Source organism: Acartia tonsa, chromosome 11 (assembly GCF_053477335.1).
Source record: "Acartia tonsa isolate MP-2025a chromosome 11, ASM5347733v1, whole genome shotgun sequence".
NCBI lineage: Eukaryota > Metazoa > Arthropoda > Copepoda > Calanoida > Acartiidae > Acartia > Acartia tonsa.
Window position 1 is genome coordinate 24,762,134 of NC_137270.1, and position 16,000 is coordinate 24,778,133.

Genomic DNA, 16,000 nt, shown 5'->3' on the forward strand with positions numbered 1-16,000 from the left:
TAAGTACGGAACATTAAAAAATAAACATAAAAATTTTAATATCAGTTTTTATGTCAGTCTTTATGTCAGTTTTTATGTCAGTCTGTTTGTCAGTTTTTATGTCAGTCTTTTTGTCAGTTTTTATGTCAGTCTGTTTGTCAGTTTTTATGTCAGTCTTTTTGTCAGTTTTTATGTCAGTCTGTTTGTCAGTTTTTATGTCAGTCTGTTTGTCAGTTTTTATGTCAGTCTGTTTGTCAGTTTTTATGTCAGTCTGTTTGTCAGTTTTTATGTCAGTCTTTTTGTCAGTCTGTTTTCTGTCTTTTTGTCAGTCTTTTTGTCAGTCTTTTTGTCAGTCTTTTTGTCAGTCTGTTTGTCAGTCTGTTTGCAAGTCCGTTTGTCAGTCTGTTTGTCAGTCTGTTTGTCAGTCTGTTTGACAGTCTGTTTGTCAGTCTGTTTGTCAGTCTGTTTGTCAGTCTGTTTGTCAGTCTGTGTGTCTGTCTGTTTGTCTGTCTTTTTGTCAGTCTTTTTGTATGTCTGTTTATCAGTCTGTTTGTCAGTCTGCTTTGTCACTGTAAAACTAAAGTATAAGATTGTCCCTTTGAACAAAATATGTAATGGTTATTTTCTTCCTTAAGATTAATTGTTTTTTTTGGATGGTGTTACTACGCTAGAAATATCTTGACTTTTTTGGTGGCAAGGCTACTCTTCAACTACGTCTCCCAAAGATAACTGAGTCCTTGTTTATTAATGGGTTTTAAATTACTTTGAATAATATTTGATATTTAACAAAATTTTCTTGCAATAAAACGTACCCTACAGTTAAAGGGATTATTATACAAAGTTTTAAATCTATAGGACAATTATAACATTCTTAATAAAATGTAGCAATATTTTACGACATTGTCAAAACACACAAAGTAACAGGATGTGTGTTTGTCTGTGTGTCTGTCTGTTTGTACCGAATAATCTCGGTAACCGCTGAACCGATCGGGTTCTTCTTAACAGGGTAGCTTCTCATAGGTCTCGGGAAGGTTTATTACTATTTTGGGCAGGGTACCACCACCCTTCCAAGAGAAATCACAAAAAATCAAATTTTTTTCGTAGAGAGATTTTAACGCCACATAGTTAGGTATCGTAGAGACTTGAAAGTAACATAGATAGGTATCGTATGGACCAAAAAACCAAACATTTAAAGGATTCTAGGGGCTTAGTCGCTAGTGGCAAATAAAATACTGATTTTAAAGGTTAAATTTATATATGGTTCTAAAAATTTCTTTTTTTTACAATTTAGTGCATGATTCCTTTGAAAATTTGTAAAACTAAAGAAAACCCCATGTTAACTGTACAAAATCGGATTATGAGTTTAATTATCATTAAATTTCTTTTAAGTAAAACCCGAGGTAAATTATCACATTTGTTTTCTCGTATTTATTCGAACCCGGTGGATAGGAACCGGTTCTCATCCATACGAAAAAACTATGTCTAGCATCGTATTATATCCAGCTTTCTACGAATATAAAAATTTACATTCTATATCCGCGGAAGCCGTTTATAATACGATGCGAGAAATAACTATTCTTAACTTAACTTAACTTAACTTAAACGCTTTCTAATTTGTACATTATCGTTATTGATTTATTATACAAAGTTTTAAATCTATAGGACAATTATAACATTCTTAATAAAATGTAGCAATATTTTACGACATTGTCAAAACACACAAAACATTTCAAGCTGGAGGCTTGGCAGAATTGTTTTCAATAGTTAAATTCGTCTTCAAAAATACCGTACATACCCTTTTTAGTACATACTAGTGCGAGTTCAAAGTTGGGTGACAGATACCCAGTAATGCGTGAATGTACACCAGATTAAAAAGTACAATCCTTGTAATAAAGTAACAGGATGTGTGTTTGTCTGTTTGTACCGAATGATCTCGGTAGCCGCTGAACCGATCGGGTTCTTCTTAACAGAGTAGCTTCTCATAGATCTCGGGAAGGTTTATTACTATTTTGGGCAGGGTACCACCACCCTTCCAAGAGAAATCACAAAAAAATCTAATTTTTTTTCGCAGAGATTTCAGCGCCATATAGTTCGGTATCGTAGAGACTTAAAAGTAACATAGATAGGTATCGTAGAGACCAATAACCAAACATTTAAAGTGCCACTGGAGGCTTCTAGGGGCTTAGCCGCTAATGGCAAATAAAATACTGATTTTAAAGTTTAAATTTATATTTGGTTCTAAAAATTTCTTTTTTTTACAATTGTAAAACTAAAGAAAACCCCATGTTAACTGTACAAAATCGGATTATGAGTTTAACTATCATTAAATTTCTTTTAAGTTAAACCCTAGGTAAATTATCATATTTGTTTTCTAAACTTATAAAACTATGAAGAATATTCAATTGAAATTTAGGTATTAATATTTCACTTTCTATGGCAGTATATAAAATCAGATACGTGATTTTTTCAGCTGCAAATCTTTTTTTTTTTAAGTTTCGCTGGCCAATGTGTATTTACTTTTTTTTAGATGTTGTCATCATTTATATATGGCAAATGATTTTGATATGGACATACATTGTACAGTTTTACACGGAGCACTTGAAAGATCATCTTAGGCATTATTGGATGTTTTCATAGAAGAATTGTTTCTGAAAACAATAGCTGTCTATAGTGCCCTAGCAAAATGTGGATAGATGTCATTGCATTTGGCCTACCTATTCTATTGTATTCAGGAAATACCCTATACCCCATCTCTTTTCTAGATGGTTTCTTTCCTCCTTCCCTTTCTCTTTCCCTCTACTATGACGTCAATAGAATAGGTAGGCCAAAATCGGTGATATCTATCCCCATTTTCCTAGGACATTAAACACAGCTACCTAAAAACATTGAAAAAAAACTGAAAAACATTGAAAAATAAATTCGAAGATTTTTTTATTTTTGTTTGAAGATTTTGAAAAAATTAAATCTAAAAACATTTTAAAAGCCTAATCTTCATGGGAATCGCTAAAACTTCTAGTGCTCATAAAATGTTTCCACTACTAACAAAAAACATTGATAATGTTATACCCTTGGGTATATATGTTTTTTTTTGTTAGCAATGGAATCCATAAAATAATAACATATTAAAGAAGTATTACTTCTTTAAAAAGAGCTTTTAAAATATCTTTACCAGTATGATTATGATCACTTTTTATTAAAAAATCTATTCTCAAAAATAAATAACTATAAAATCTAAATTGTTTCGTGTTATTATTCTTCTTCTAAAAATCTAGAAAAAGAGGTTTTTTATCAGCTTATCAAATTGAAAAGTCTACCTACTAGAAATTCATTACAATAATAAAAAGACTGTACGCTCTAAACTTTGAGTAATTAAAAAAAAATTTCCTCGATTTTTTTTCAAGTTTTATAATAAAAATTGAGATTGTGGGGGTGAGTGCAATAACCCAGGTTGGGACGAATATTAATAACGCAAATAAATTGTATTTATTTAGTGTAAATAAATCTCTTTTCTCAATATTAAAATATTAAAAAAACTTTAATCCAGTATTTCTTTTAAAGAATTACACAGCCAGTTAATATCAAAACGATTTTTTATTTTTTACAGCAAAGCTTTGCTTTAATTAGGGTCGGTCAGTACGTTCGTAACGGATTTTAGGCATGTTAGAATTTACCTATCGATGTGAAACTTTGCATGATAAATCTGTAACAGTTAGGTAGGATTTAGAAAGCGTAGCAATCTATAATCATTACCAGTAAGTCTGCAAGTCCATTGAAAAGTTACTGATCCTTAACTTAACTAACTTATTGACAAGAATTTTGTATGATATATTCATTTGAATTTTTGAACAATGATTCCTTGGAAAACTTTATTGTATGCAAAGCAGCTCTATAATCAAGTCCTAAAAATTTAAGGACGTCTTTAAACATTAGCCTTATTTTGCCATTTTTGAAACAATTTTGTTTAGACTCAAATTAATATTCCGCTCATTTATATTCTGATACTTTACAGACTTTACAAGTGTTCATGTTCGTTTGTGCTACCGCATGATTTTAAAACTTAGCTTTTATGGATGTTGTCATCCTTGTTTAATCTTTAATTTAAATAATGTAGAGTTTTAAATGAAAATTATAAGATTTTATTCTGTCTTTATAATCTTAGTTAATATTCCGAGAATTATTTATTGAATTAACAAAAATGATTAACATTTATAAAAGAAGGATTAAAAAAGGAATGATTAATTGATTTAGTTAATTAACAAGGGAAATCTATTCAATAAAAAAAACTTACTAACAACAAATTAGAAGTAATAAAGAATAATCTAGGTTAATGCAGAATTTATGTAAAAATCTTTTTTTTTATTGTCAGATCCAATAGGCAAACAGCCTATTTTGTACAGCTAGGCTTTGCTTCCAACGAGGCAATATCATCTAGCGGTAATAATTTCAACTAAATTTTATTTTTCAGGATGGCGTGGACTTCATCTATCCACATACCCTTGCTCTTCCTAGTTCAAATACTTTTCATCATTCTATTTGGATGCTTTGTAAGGTAGGTCATAGATAGATAGATAGGAAGGTAAATAGATGAATAGATTGATACACTGACAGAAAGGTTATCTTATAGATATACAGATATAATTATACAAACAGACATACAAACTTGAATTTTAAGAAACAAGACAGACAGGAAGACAAATTTAGAGACAAACATAGAGTTATATTTACATAGAAATAGAGAAACAAACAAACAGACAAAAAGACAAACACACAGACCAGGGGCGTCCAAGCTTTTTATTTTGGGGGGGGTAAAAATTTTTTAGGGGGGTGGTAATTCGTGTTTGGGGGGGGTAAAATGGCGCGCGAAGCGCGCCGCAAATTTTTTTTACCCCCCCCAAAATTTGCTTGGGGGGGGGGGGGTAATTACCCCCCATGAAATCTGTTGGCAGGGGTAAATTTAGTTTACCCCCCCCAAAATTTATCCCCGGGGTAAAATTTTTGGGGGGGGTAATTTGAATTTTATTAAATATATAGTATTAAAAATGCGCGCGAAGCGCGCAAAAATTTTTTTTATTAGAGAATTTTTATTTTGGGGGGGGTATTTACCCCCCCAAAAATGTTTGGGGGGGGGGGTAAATACCCCCTCCTAAATGGTTGGGGGTACCTACGGCACCCCCAGGGTAGGGGTAAATTTTGAATGGGGGGGGTAAAATGAAAAAAATTTTAGGGGGGGCCTACGGCACCCCCAAAATCGTTTGGGGGGGGTAATCGCCCCATTACCCCCCCCCTTGGACGCCTATGACACAGACAGACAAAAAGATTGACAAACAGTCAAACAGACAGTCAAACTGACAGGGAAATATTGCTTATGCCAGGATCATTTAAAGACTGGCAGTGGTCAGGATTATGCATAAGTTGCTGGCAACTAGCAAAGGTGAACATTGGTAGCTCCAGAAATATTTCTTGTTCTGCTAGATCCAGAAACCTTGTAAGAATCCAAGGATCCAGGAAGCATTCGTTACCAAAAATATATTACCATGAATTGCAGTTAATTCGCATATTCTATTTTTTAGATATGATCCTAAATATGCTATGAGAAACAATTTTGATGAGAAGGACAATGTCGATTCTTCTCACCATCATCTTGTTAGAGTTTATTCAAGTAAGTGGACCTCGTCAGGTATCTAAAGGGATAAGACAATGACCAATAAATTGATGTACATTCTCAATGATGATACACAAAATTACCCATTCTGAAGCGTAACATTAGTGGTTGAAACGTTTGAACACTCAACTTAATATACCAATTAATCAAAATTCACCAAAGTCCCCAAGGTTATTAAGTCAGCAATAAAAACATTGTTGTAAAACTTTGGGGACTAGTGTAATAAACAGCCCATTGTCCCCTCACTCTCTGTAAGTAAGTGGAGTACGCCGCCTTGCGGAGGTCATGGGTTCAAATCCCAGTATAACACCGCGTCATAACTAAATTTAATAAAATTGTTTTCTACTGCAGATAGAGTTAGGATAAAGTTGCCTTGACCCAAAACAGGCGTAGCTCAATACTATGCACAATTAGGACCTCCAGACAAAGGTAGTACAATCAAAATGTTGGTTTTCTGTAGGACGATTGGCCGCGTACATCATACACATTAGCAAGCTTTGATTCAAAAATACACAAAAATAAAAACAAACGTAACCCGTACGGTCCTCCAGTGTATAACCCTGTGGGGAACCTTTTTTCAAAGAAAAATTTAAATGATCATCGTTTTTGTTAAAATTTGGGGTTTAAAATTTACGTGCGTACTTTCTGGTAATGATAAAGTTGCTACGCTTTCAAGATTGTACCTCGTTGTTACTTGAATCGTGATCTCTAGAGTGATAAAGCATAATGCCAATAAAATTCAAATATAAGTATGTCATTATTCATACCTTTTTTTCAAACTTATACAAATTTATATTTATGTTTCTTTATGTCCGTTTGTCTGATTTGATGCTCTTCACTTAAATGGATGTTGTCATTCTTGTTCCAATTGTATTACGCAATAAAGAAACTATTGGTCCAAATTTTGTTAATCTAATTCTTAGATCTTTGTGGGGGTAATCAATAACAATTTGTAAATTATAGCCCAAAGTATTTTTATAAAAGTTTATATTTGGCTTTTTTCCCCTTATTGTAGAATGCAGTAAGGGAAGGTTCATTTGGCTGTTTATTACACTTGTCCCCATTTTAAGTTTTAAAGTAACGTTTGGCTTAACAACTTTGGGGATTGGTTTGTTGATTAAGTTGATTGGTCCAATAGTTTCAACCACTCACTGTAATCTACAGATGGGGATGTACAGTACATCAATTTATCGGTCATTGTCTTATCCCTTTAGATCCCTGGGTAGAATGTGTGTGTGTGTGTGTGTGTGTGTACTAGATTAGTATTCTTTACAGTGAAGCTTACTAAAGGTCCTTGTATGATTTTTATTTGGGGAAGGTACCGAAATGGTTTCTCTCCCCCAAATAATTTAAGGGGCGAACCCCCTCTAGGGTAGCAGCCACTAGTCCCATTACGATATTGTTTTTATTTACAGTGAAGTTGCTTATAGTTCCAAGGAAGGGTTTTATTGGCTTAATTCCCCTCTCCCCCCAAACCCCCCTATAACTGTTTTTTCCTTTTTCCATGTTATTTTTTAAGTAGCAGAAAACTAATACTTTTTTATAATACGATTGGTTGTAAAAACTAAGCTAACGCCTATCCGGCAACAAATTATTAAAAAATGCCCACATAAGATTGATTCATTTGATTACAATTCTTGAAAGAAAAATATTTTTTAGCTCCATATTATACAATTTTAGATAAGAGCGAAGCAACTCTTTTATTATATTTTAAGTTTGTTCTACTATCTAAAGGGATAAGACAATAGACGATAAAATGCTGTAAGAGTCCCCAAATTAAGATAAACAAAATACCCCTGCAGTAGATTAAGATTATTGTTAAAAAAACTTGACATTGATGGTTTGAGCAACAGAATCAAGATTTAATTTAATTTAATAATTTAATTAAGTTTTTTTATCCAACTAATATGGAAACGTGTCTTTGAATCATTGGGGACCAGTATGATATACATGATTTTTCAGTTTGGCTGAGAGCCGGTTTGAATCCACCGGATATTAATTGGTTTCGAAGAAATATTTTATAAACATTAAATACTTAAACCCTGCAGGGTTAGGGAGGGGTGGGGTTAACCCGGGAGGGGTTAACGCACCAACACCCTCTCCATCCACATAATCTCAATAAATCTAAAACTTATCCTTCACTATCACGAAGCATCCGTGAAAATTATAGTCATATGGGTTAAGACATTTATAAGATCTTACGCAACATACACATACCATTATACAATACTTTAATGATTCACTTTTTACTAGCTGCTTGAATTCTTTCAGGAGGAAGGGTAAAAGAAAAACTAGCAAAAAAAACACTCAAAGACATTTATAAAGCTTCTATGAAAATAATAACAAATTTAAACTAGTATTTTCCGAGATTTTAAGCTTCAGCAAGAAAAACCTACTACCTTATATAATAGGATTATAAAATGCTTATAAATATCAAATTATCTAAAATTGAATGAGTGATGAGAGTGAGAATCTTCTATTAACCTCTTCCTGTATCCTACACTTTAAGTTGAAAGAATGCACATTTCACTCTAATGTAAACAAGGATGACAACATCCATAAAAGCGAAGCTCTTAAATGGTACGACAAACGAACATTAACTCTTGTAGAGTGTCAGAACTGAAAAATCAGATTATAAAAGGATAAAAACGAAACAAAATTTGAAGTAAATTTATTGAAAAACTTCTTAAATACAGGATACTGTTTAAGTACATACTTACATTGTTAGGACTTGATTATAGAGATGCTTGGCTTATAGCATTGTACTTTGTTGTCCTAGGAAGCAGTATTCCAAAAATGAGATCAATGGAATAATTATATCACATAAAAATTAGCTGTTAAAAAAGTTAAAAATCAACATGTTTATAATGGACGTACGGACGGACCGACCTTAATTATTGAAAAGCTTTGCTTTTAAAAAGAAATGATTAAAAATACTGGTTCAAGTCGAGTCTATCTTTGGAGGCGCGGCAAATAATGAAAAAAGTCTAAAGATAAAGAAAAGTTTTCTGAAAGACAAACATTCAAAGGAGAGAGGGGATATCTATAAATTACACTGGTACCCAAAGTTTTAAAACAACGTTATCTTACACGTTGGCTCAAAAACTTTGGGTACTTTTGTGAAATTTTTATTGGTTAGTTCCAAACTAGTTGATTATAAACTTTTTTTAACCATTAATTTAGAGTATGTATAGTTTTGTTTATCAACATTGGGGAATATTCGTCACAATCCAAGAAAGTTTGTGCGCCAAGGGCAACAAGTTATAAATGGGAATGGGTTACTAGTAGTCAGGGATCTTAAGGGATAAGGTAATGGTTGATAAAATAATGTACAATCCAAATGATGATCAACAACATTTCCCTTTCTTTACAATATTGGTGGAAAAGTTTGGTCATTACTAGTTTGGAACCAACCAATCAAATTCAATTATAGAACCCAAAAGTTTAAGACATCGTATAAGACAACATGGGTTTGAAACTTTGGATACCAGTATAATTTACAGTCCAATATCCCCTCCCTCCCTGGTTACTGGTTAAGTTTAAAATGTAAAGGGGTGATAAGAAATGATGCTTAGAATGTTAAAACAGGGGAACGCAACAATTTCATGGAGGGAGGGGACATTGGGCTGTTTATTATACTAGTTCCCAAAGTTTTATGATAACGTTTTATTGGCTTAATAAATTTTGGAACCTTTATTGAATTGTGATTGGTTGGTTCAATAAATTGAGTGTCCTACCGTTTCAACCACTTAATGTAATCTAAAGAAGAGATAATTTTGTGTATTATCATTGGGGATGTCCTTCAATTGGTAAGCCATTGTCTTATCCCTTTATATCCCTGAACAATTTTATGATAAGAAAGAAGAAAGTAGTTTGGAAAGTAGGAAGAGAAATGGGGGCTTGTTGTTTGCTTTCTTGATGGGCGTTAAAATCTTTTCAGACCATATATTTTAAGTTGCGTAGCTACAATTTAAATTTTTAATTTAAGTCTTTGGTTATTGTCTGTTTGTCTATTTTGTCTGCTATTCTATAAAGTATTAGAATACCTGTTTATCGCATCGTATTAAAGACAGCTTTCCGCGAGTAGTAACATGAAAACCTATAAGCTAAATTCTAGTATAGTTAGAAACTGGTAATATTGGTTTTGTGGTATTATTTTATCATTTTCGTGGAAAGTTGTCTGTAAGACGATGATACATGCATATCACATTGAAACTATACATGATTTTTCATTATGGCTGTGAACGGGTTCTAATCCATCAGACTTCAATCGGTTTCTAAGACATACTAGATAAACACTTCCAAGCGTTTTAATAGTACGATATCTAATTATAATTATCTCATAAGGGTCAGTTGAATTAGATAATATTTTTGGACATAATTGATCTTGTTATCATTATATAAACTCTAAAATTCAATATTTCTTCAGCTATTTATATAGTAGGTATGGGCGTTACTTTTCATCTGATAAGGATTATAATTTTTTGGATGATTTTTACTTCATTATTAGTGTAAACTTCTGCCTTATGTAGATTGTAAATAAAAGGATAAAGAAAGAATTTAAACTAACAAAATCCGATAAAAGCACCTAAAGTTTTTGGCCAACCAATAAGATATCGTTGTTTTAAAACTTTGGATACCATTTCTTTTTAGATAAAACAAGGATGACAACACCCATAAAAGCGAAGCTCTGAAACGGTTGGACAAACGGACATTAACACTTGTATAGTGTCAGAACTGAATAATCAGAATATAAATGAATAAGAGACAAAGCAAAATTGTAAGTAAAATTGTTGAAAAACTTCTAGATACAGGATAATGTTTATGGACATACTTACATTTTAGGACTTGATTATCGAGTTGCGTTGCTTATGATATTGTACTTTGTTGTCCTAGGAATCAGTATACCAAAAATCGGATAATTAAATCACAAAAAAAATTGTTGTTAAAAAAGTAAAAAATCAACATGTTTAAAATGGACGTACGAACATTCTAGTAATGATTATAGATTTGCTACGCTTTCTATCGTACCTAACTACTACAGGAATCACCATGCAAAGTTTGAAATCAATAAGACAATTCTAACATGCCTAGATTAACGAAAAAAGCTATCTGTCTCAGACGGACGGACCGACCCTAATTATAGAAAAGCTTCGTTTTCTAAAAAAAAATATTACTTCATGTATATTTTTATTATAACCCCTGATAAATAAAGATGCATAGCAATTCTTTTTGCTTAAAAAGAGATACTTGACCATTCATGTTAAAATTGGTTGATTGGCAACATTGTTGTTATATAATACTAGAATCAAGTCAATGCTCTAAAATTTGAAGATTAATTACCCTGCATGTTTGGGCACTGTAAAAAATCAACAAAAATATAAATTTTTTTAATGATTTATAACATTAAAATGTTGAATTATTTACTGATTTATCCTTTTATAAAACTAACATGATCTGTGTCTGTCTGTGTGTGTGTGGATCTCGCTAACCACTGAACCGATATGGTTCTACTTTACAGTTTAGCCTTTACAGGTCCTGGGAAGCTTTATATTCCACCATCCTAGAAAATTTAGCCCCTAGAAAAAATTAACCTCACCTCAAAAAGTTTGAATTTAAAATGGGTACCCACCCCCAAAATAGTGATAATCCTTCCCAGGACCCATAAGAAGCTACACTGTAAAGCAGAACCATATCTGTTCACTGATTAGCGAGATCCTTCGGTACAAACACACACACACACAGATCCTTTTACTTTTATATGAGCATTTTCAATAACAAAAAATATAAAAAAAAATATTTTTGATAAATTTTTACAGTGAAGTCTGATAATAAAAGTGATAAATGTATTTTTTGTTGGCTACACCAACCTTAATTCAAGGAATAGATAAAAGGGAAAAGGAAGGGAGGAGATAAAAGAGACGCATTTTAGGTGTTTTCTAATGGAAACCCGTTTTAAACTGCGCATTTTTTTTACTCCCGTGGACATTGGACAATGCTAAAAAGAATTCATATTAATGATGCTACAACAAAAACGTGGCCTAACACATGTCGTGGAGTTGTTTTTGTACAGAAAAAAATATGAAAATATTTCCGAAGAAATCTTTAAAAACAAAGCATTTCCATTAATGGTTAAAAAGGCTTAGAAAATTTTATCAATTGTTTTATTATTAAATCTATTATTTATTAACATAAATCCATCTATCCACCATTAAATACCCATCTATTTTTCTTTCTATCTAAATATCCATCTATCTAGCCCTCCATCTATCTGTCTATCCATCTATCTGTCTATCCATCCACCTGTATATCCATCTATCCAACCACCTGTCTATCCATCTATTCATCCATCTGTCTATCCATCTATCCAACTGTTTATGAATTTCTCCAACTATCTATCTATCTATCCATCTGTCTATCCATCTATCTGTCTATCCATTCACCTGTCTATCCATCTATCTAACTGTTTTAGCCCGTGCCTTCGGCATCTCGGGGCTGAAAAAAACTGGTTTTAAATTTATTATTGTACATTTTATATCCGCGGAAAGCTGTTTATTTATAATACGATACGAGAAATAACTAATATCTATTTTTGTATTTTAGTGTTCCAAGATGTTCATGTTATGATCTTCATTGGTTTTGGTTTTCTTATGACATTCTTGAAAAAGTAAGTCAAGCTTTTTGTTCATTGAATCATTATTGAGATGTGTGATTATTCTTAGGTTATTTGTTATAAATAAGTATGACAAACCCATAAAAGCAAAGCTTTAAAATCAGATGGTAGGACAAACAAACATTAACACTTGTAGAGTTAGAAAGCAGAATACTAATATAAAAGTCTAAACAAAGCTGTATATGAATTTATTATAAAATTGCTTAAATATTGGATACTATTAAAAGAGCAAATTGATTATAGAGCTGCTTAACTTATAACATGTTACTTAAGTACAATAATTATAAAAAATCAGATGGATCTTATAGGATTAATATATCATAAAATATCTTGTCGAAAAAAATAAAGATTAGCATGTTTTAAGTGTGCGTAGGATTTTCTGGTAACAGTTATAGAATTGCTACATTTTCTTAATTGTACCTGACTATTAAAGGAATCATCATGCCAAGTTTGGAATGGATAGGCCAATTCTAACATGCCTAAATTATTTGTTTATCTACGGACGGACGTACTGAACCTAATTATAGAAAAGCTTCACTTTTAAAATTTTTGAATATATAAACTACACTTTGAATTGGTAATTTTCTTTATATTTTATATTGTACTAGCGAATATGCCCCTAGAGGCCTTTAGGTTCAATTAAAGGAAGGATGGGAAAACCCACCACTTTTAATTTTAGTTTTAAAAAGAAAAAAGGTGCAAGAAACATTATATTCTTAGGGCCATTTCTCTTCGGAGGGTGAAGGTATCCTTCGCTAAAATAGTTGTAAACCTTTTCTTCAATATTTTTATTTGTTTCTATGAAAATGCTTATTCTAGATACGGTCTCTCTGCAGTTTCTCTCAACTTTTTGATATCAGCTCTGAGCATACAATGGTCCATTCTTATGCAGGGCTGGCTTCACCCACATTGTGAAGATCCCCAGGTAAGCAGACTCCTATCTTGTTATCAATCTAAATATTATTCGTTAGAGTAGATATATAATTTTCTATCTAATTGAGAAAATATTGGTATATTTTATTGTGAATTTATCTATCTATTTCTATATTTATCAGTCACGTCCATCTATCTATTTATCCATCTATCCATTATATCTATCTATCTATTCATTTATCTTCTGTCTTTCTATATATCTATCTATCTTCCTGTCTATCAAATTACATATCTATCTGCTTTTCTGTCTGTCTATCCATATATTTTGATTTCTATTTATATACCTATCTATCTAGATGTCTATATCCATCTAAATATCTAACTTTTTTACTATCCAAGGTTGAATGGGGGGAATGCCCTGAAAGTCAAATCTGGATTGATATCAACACCGTCAGTCTTATCAGTGCAGATTTTGCCACAGGTACATTCATAGTAGAACCTTTGTCTTGAGGTCGTCACTGTTATGAAATCCGCTTGTACATATAAGGATTAAGGCAATTATATTTTATTTCTGAACTACTTTAGGTGATTGTAGGTCTTTTTATCAAGCAGCTTATCCTATAATATAAACTCGTAAGGTAATTTTGTCTGTGCTTGCGGTTTCAATGACTACAGAACCGACTGAGTTCTCCATTTTAGGAAAGGTTCACATAGGTGACGAGATGGTTTTAGGCTATTTTTCAGGACTATCTAACCTCTTTAGATATAGAAACCCAAGATGTTAGGGTCACAGCCGCTAGTTCTATGATATAAAACATTAAGTTTTTTTTGTCTACATATAAAGATCTCGAAAATTGGGGGTCCGAATTGATTGAACTTTTAAGACATGCTCTACAGGGAGTAAGGGAGGGGACAATGGGCAATTAATTCAATATAAGAGTTATCAAAGAAAGGGCATGAAATCCAGTTCAATCCAATAAATTTGTAGGAAATTATAAAGGGATTGATAATTGAATAATAGATTTCCATAGCGTCATGTAAAGGGAAATCACAACTTGTTTTTGATGAAATATATTAAGGTTTTTTGGTGTGATTTTTATATTAAAAAATTATTGGACCCGGCCAGCTGCTAGCAAGAATATGACTGCCCCTTTTTATTCTGTTTATTTCCCTTGCCCCCACCTCCCTTCTCCCTTCTCCCCGTCTGCTACATTCCAAACTAACACAACGAGTGTTTATTTCTTATTTCCCTTGCCCCTTGCCCCCACCTCCCTTATCCCTTCTCCCCGTCTGCAATATTCAAAACATACATAACAAGTGGCGGCATTCTATGCGCAAGTCCCCAAACTCAGTCAGAAACTGCTAAATTCTTGCACATTCCCTTTAAGCCAGTCCCCAAAGTCTGAGACTCCTAAAAATTGATTATTCGATCCATTGTCCCCTCCCTTACTCCCTGCATGCTCTATAAATATCTTGGGGTGTTTTTAAGCAATTTCCCTACATATGTTAAAGAAATCTTCACTAGAAGTTTATGACGAAGACCAAACTGCACTACTTTTGCACCACTTTTGGCGTCATATTCTCCATCTCTTTTTTAGGGGTTTTCTTTCCCACTTCTCCTCTCATCTTTCTCATTTTATGACGTCACAGGAATAAAAAGTGACACAAAAGTAATGCAGTTTGGTCTTCGCCGAAGTTTCAGCTGTCTATCCTGAATAGGAGCCGAGCAAGTCACGCTTCCCCCATAGCGTTACTGACTAACGGACAGACAAAGTGAATTATATAGTAGCTTCGCAACTAAAAAAAAATACTATCAATTTCAAACGTATATTTTGTTTGATAAATATATTCATTTTCTAAAAAATCTAAAAATAAAACATATGCATTTGAATTTGATTTTTTTAAACAATAAATTAACAAGAATGCTTTTATGCAAAGTTATGTTGACATTTTAATCTAAGAAGAGAGGGATGGAACATTAGATTATAAATTACATTGGTACCCAAACTTTTATAGATAAGATATCTTATTTGTTGGTTTAAAAACTTTGGGTACTTTCGTTGAATTTTTATTGATTGGTCCAAAACTCCTAGTGGCACAACTTTCTACACAACACAAAGGGGTAATTTTGTATATCATCAGATCAATGTATCTACACCATTGTCTTATCCCTTAGGATCCCTGAGTCTGTAGAGTAGCTGTGCTCCTTGACAAGAGTGTGTAGAGTAGCTGTGTTCCTTGACAATCAATTCTTGTTGATTTTTTTTTATTTTATTGACATGACATTTTTAATTGTTATATCATCAATCTAGTTTGTTCATCAAATAGAAATAGTACTTCTGGATGGTCATTACGGTCCCATAATCCGTCAAACTTAAAAAGGAATTTTCAAGCAGACGAACACTTTTGCTTGGTTCATTCCATAAAAGGTAAATGGGGAAAGTCGCTCAATTTGACGTCATAAAAATGAGGGAGAAGTGGGAAAGAAACCCCTTGAAAAAAGAGATGGATAATCACTCATTTTTATGACTTAACATGTCTTTTTATTTGAGCGAATTTCTCCCATTACCAATAAAGGGGCGAAGAAATTTCATAGCTGACTTATCCTATTTGTTTTGTCATATGCTTCACATTATACGAAGGATAATTTTTTTTTATAATTTACCTACTGCTGCTTTGTCAGATGCGACATTAATAGAAAGTCAGCAGCCTCGCCCGTATGAGATAATGGATAGAAAGATGTTGTCATTCTTATTTTTCTCAATAAAATTTATTATAAAGAAATTCATGTTTCGTGCATATTGATTTTAAAC

General features: G+C 32.5%; 1 protein-coding gene across 3 annotated transcripts in view; it reads left to right on the plus strand.

Moving 5' to 3' along the window:
* The window catches only part of Rh50 (Rhesus blood group-associated glycoprotein Rh50), a 47,985-nt gene that overhangs the window by 21,097 nt on the left and 10,888 nt on the right, over positions 1-16,000 (plus strand). For all 3 annotated transcript variants that reach the window (XM_080176461.1, XM_080176463.1, XM_080176462.1), the window contains 5 exons: positions 4,445-4,528; positions 5,550-5,638; positions 12,245-12,308; positions 13,134-13,239; positions 13,587-13,668. In XM_080176461.1, the coding sequence (XP_080032587.1) occupies positions 4,445-4,528; positions 5,550-5,638; positions 12,245-12,308; positions 13,134-13,239; positions 13,587-13,668 (425 nt within the window). The remainder of the gene's footprint in view (positions 1-4,444; positions 4,529-5,549; positions 5,639-12,244; positions 12,309-13,133; positions 13,240-13,586; positions 13,669-16,000) is intronic.